Here is a 5,000-nt window from a genome sequence, read left to right as displayed (position 1 = left end):
GACCTGCGGCTGGAGGGAGAGGAGCGTGTCGAAGAGTGTGCGCGTCTCGGCGATCTGGCTGGCGATGTCGGCGTTGGGGTGCTGGCCGAACACCTCTGGGTTCTCCACGGCCGGCAGCAGGCTGATGTACTCGCGGTAGGAGGCCTGTGGCCCGTCCTTAGGGATGTAGTAGGCCGTCAGAGAGGACAGCCTGGGGGCACAACAAGAGGGGGAGAGTTTAGTGAGAACAACATGAACACTCACACACTCATGCACACACATACATACATACCCCTACATATACAAATACACACACACGACCCCCCCAACACACACACTCATGCACACACACACATACTACATACCTCTTCATATACAAATACACACACACGACCCCTCCAACACACACACTCATGCACACACATACATACATACCCCTACATATACAAATACACACACACGACCCCTCCAACACACACACTCATGCACACACATACATACCACTTCATATACAAATACACACACACGACCCCTCCAACACACACACTCATGCACACACATACATACCCCTACATGTAACAATACACACACACAACCCCTCCAACACACACACGCATGCACACACATACATACCCATCCATATACAAATACACACACACAACCCCTCCAACACACACACACTTATGCACACACACACATACTACATACCTCTTCATATACAAATACACACAAACAACCCCTCCAACACACACACTCATGCACACACATACATACCCCTACATATACAAATACACACACACTCATGCACACCCACATACATACCCACAGTGGTGGACAGTAACGAAGTACATGTAATTCGTTACTGTACTTAAGTAACATTTCCATGTATCTGTACTTTACTCAAGTACATTTATTTGGTAAGACTTTATACTTTTACTTCACTACATTTAAAGCGAAAATTATTACTTTTCACTTCTTTACATTTACAGAAACACTCGTTCCTTACTCGTTCCTTTTTTATTTTTAATAAAATACCAAAAGGTCAAAGTGTATCGCGACTATAACCAATCAGCGGCAGCGCCCAGCGCGCGATTATCTGATGAAGTTAACAACAGGTGTCGTCCTGATTGAAGAATTGCAAAGTCACGCTGGAGCTGGAAGCACAAGGTGGTGTACGTGCTTGTGGTCATTGGGAGTTCTTACTCCTAGAGATTATTAATATTATTTGTCAGGTAAATGGCTGAGGAGCTGACTGCAGCATCATCGGATGAAACAGAAGTTGGTGCCCAACACCCCTGGCCTTATTTAGCCGAATTGTTTGAATTCATCGAAAAGAAAAAAGAGTCCTATTACTTCAAGTGTCGCCTCTGCATTAAGAACACTACGCTGTCGGCATTCTGGAACTCGCCATCAAATTTAAAAAAGCACATCAATGTAAGTTCGCCATTACATGACTACTACTAACAGAGTGGTTATAAATATGCCCCGGTTGATTATATTACATTGAAATACATTACATTAACAGGTGCTTTTATCCAAAGCAATATGCTAGCACCCAAATTATCTGTGGAGATGCTAAGTGCCAGTTTAATACAGCCTCCCTCACCAAACGTTAACGCCGGGGACACAGTCGAATTCATGGCCAAGCGAAGTGAACTTCGCAATTCATTCCTATGGCTACTCTGTTTATGACAAGTGAAATTAATGGAAAATAAAATAATGAAACTTGAAGGAATGCTTTTTGTGTTGTTGCTTCAAAACCACGTGGTCTTACTTAAAGATAATATAGTTTTGAGTATTTTGGGTTTGATTAGGCAAATGTAAAGCATTGTTCACCTGTTCAAGTAGGGGTTTTGATGTGACAGTTAAAAAAAAAATACTTTTACTTTTAATACTTAAGTATTTTTGAAGGCAGATACTTTTGTACATTCACACACAAACACACCATTACACAATCACACACATACATACACACGCACACACATGTATACACATGTATTTGTATACGAATCCACACATAAACCCATACACACACCTTAACAAATAAACATACAGTATACTGACACACATACACACACACACACACACACACACACACACACACACACACACACACACACACACACACAGTTAGCCAGAACAGGTGTTCATGTTTAACAAGCAGAACTCTGTGCTACACCTGCTTGTCTGACATACATGTCATGTTGGCTGCTAGGCTGACATGCTGACACACAAACACACACACACACACACACACACACACACACACACACACACACACACACACACACACACACACACACACACACACACACACACACACACACACACACACACACACACAGGGTGTGCAGAGAAAAACCTATCCTAAGACACTAGATCCTCTTCACTAACATGGCATTAGGCACATGTGGTCATGTATGTGAATGCATGATTCATTTGTTTAACATGCAGAGAGAAAACATGGCCATGCCAAACAGGTACACACGCATAGGGGCACCACCCAGCTTCATACCTGGGGCTTCATAAGATCTCATTCATCAAGGCCAATCATACACATGCAATGGTGAACTGGTTTGAACTATTATCTCTCTGATCTAGGCTTTAGTAGAAAACGTCATCAGTTAAAAACATCCACACATACTGTATTCCCACACTGGTTCTTTTATTATGAGAGTGTGCACTGCTATAATAAAATACCCAAGCTGATCTTTTTACTACAAGAGTGTGCACTGCTATAATAAAATACCCAAGCTGATCTTTTTACTACGAGAGCGTGCACTGCTATAATAAAATACCCAAGCTGATCTTTTTACTACGAGAGCGTGCACTGCTATAATAAAATACTCAAGCTGATCTTTTTACTACGAGAGCGTGCACTGCTGTAATAAAATACCCAAGCTGATCTTTTTACTACGGGAGTGAGCACTGCTATAATAAAATACCCAAGCTGTTTAGCTTAATTATTTTTCATTTCTCACACACTGCATATTTAATAACATCTGCTCTGTGAAGGATCTCTTCGACCAGTGAGTCCTGCCCTGTGATTTTGCAGTGTTCAGCAACAGTGTAAGAAGCAGAAGAGCAGCTCCAAGAGAATCTTACAGAAACTCAGCTCAAGGCACACACACACACACACACACACACACACACACACACACACACACACACACACACACACTGAAGCTGCAGTACGCTGAGAAGGGACAGGAGAGCCGAGAATCCCATCTGTTTTTTTGAAAAGTCAGATTTGTTTGCATAGAATCAGAAATTATTCATATGTGTATGAGTAAATATTTGTATTTTATTTGTGTGTGTGTGAGAAAGAGAGAGTATTTTCAGGGTACTCTCAACTTTGCCTGTTGTATTATTTAGGTGAATCCATTATGCATAAGCCTGACAAAAACGAATCGCGGAGTTTGAGCAACGATAGTGGAGTGGATGTAGTTTCTCTGGATGGCCACTGGGTGGCAGTGACGTGCCATCGCCGGGGGCGATAAGTCAGAGATGAAGAGCTTTTTCTCCGCAGCCTCTCATGACAGGAGAGTGACAGCGTGAGCAGCAAAGAGGGAGACAGCGAATCAGAGCTACTCAAGGACGGGGAGGATCGCTGAATGTGTGCAGGGAGGATTGTGTGCATGTATATCTCTGTGAGTGTGTGTGTGTGTGTGTGCGCGTGCCTCCGTGAGTGTGTTTGGGGGGTGTTTTCCATTGTGTGTGAATTGAGTTGGCCACATGGTGGAGCTTGTGTCTTTCAGAGGGTGAACGGTCTGTTAAATATGGTATCCTATGTACATCTGTGACAGTGGATTCTATGTGTGTGTGAGTGTGAGTATGTGTGTGTGTGTGTGAGTGTGTGCGGCCTACGTGTGAATTTTAACAAATTACTAAAAGTGCATGATTATGTTGACCATGCTTATTATGTCAACATGACCTGTTTGTCCATTTGTTGAGACATATATATGTAATAGTGTCATACCCAGGCAGAATTAGTCCTTGATGCAATCGTGTGTGTGTGTGTGTGTGTGTGTGTGTGTGTGTGTGTGTGTGTGTGTGTGTGTATGACTCACTTGAAGTACTGCGTGTTGACCGTGCCCTCGCAGAAGTAGTCGTTGATGTAGGTGGTGAGCAGGCGGCGGTCCCAGTCGTCGGTCACGTGACCTCCGTAGTTGACCCCTGCGATGAGGTACTTGAGCGCGTCCCATGGGATCTCCTCATACTCATCCAGGTACAGACTCATCAGATTCTCACTCACCTACCGCAGCACAGGAGAGAGAGAGAGAGAGAGAGAGAGAGAGAGAGAGAGAGAGAGAGAGAGAGAGAGAGGGAGACAGAGGGGAGAGGGAGGGAGAGAGAGAGGGGGGGAGATAGAGGAGAGAGAGATAGAGGAGAGGGAGGGAGAGGGAGACAGAGGGGAGAGGGAGGGAGAGAGAGAGGGGGGGAGATAGAGGAGAGAGAGATAGAGGAGAGGGAGGGAGAGAGAGGGAGAGAGGAGATGGAGAGAGAGAGATAACAAGAAAACAGGGAATGTGAATGAGAATGCAGTGTTTGTGTGGGGAGGGATGGAGGGCGTGAAAGACAGTCAGAGGGGTTTATCTAGACAACAACGCCAATGGATGTAGCTATGAGAGACAGCTAGTGGGAGAGAGAGTGTGTGTGGGTGGGACAGAGAGTGGGAAAAGAAAAATTGGAAAGGGGAAGGGAGGCAGGCTGCTGACATCTGCCCAACTACACACACACATACACGTACACACACACACACACACACCACACAAACCCTTAGCAGTGTGGGTCTAAATGATTAATGTGATAGAGCATTACTTTGCCAGATGTCCTCGTCCCAACCTTATCTCACATTTGCTCCAGTGTCCAACACCAGAGGCCCTTCTCTACTCTACACTACTCTACTCTACTCTACTCTACCCTACTCTACCCTACTCTACAGTACTCTATTCTATTCTACTCTTCTCTCCTCTACTCCACTACTCTACTCTACTCTATTCTGCTCTTGTCTATTCTAC

At 44.4% G+C, this 5,000-nt stretch overlaps 1 protein-coding gene across 1 annotated transcript in view; it reads right to left on the bottom strand.

The window, feature by feature from the left end:
• dnah2 (dynein, axonemal, heavy chain 2) overlaps positions 1-5,000 on the bottom strand; it is a gene marked incomplete at both ends in the record, with an annotated part of 193,113 nt that overhangs the window by 10,866 nt on the left and 177,247 nt on the right. Inside the window, 2 exon segments of the mRNA XM_080860098.1 lie at positions 1-190; positions 4,050-4,234. The exon segment at positions 1-190 is cut by the window's left edge and continues 45 nt beyond it. Of these exon segments, the coding sequence (XP_080716224.1) occupies positions 1-190; positions 4,050-4,234 (375 nt within the window).

Source organism: Sprattus sprattus (genome assembly GCF_963457725.1).
Source record: "Sprattus sprattus genome assembly, chromosome: 21".
NCBI lineage: Eukaryota > Metazoa > Chordata > Actinopteri > Clupeiformes > Clupeidae > Sprattus > Sprattus sprattus.
The sequence above is the reverse complement of the archived record's forward strand: the minus strand, read 5'-3'. Positions and strand labels throughout refer to the sequence as shown.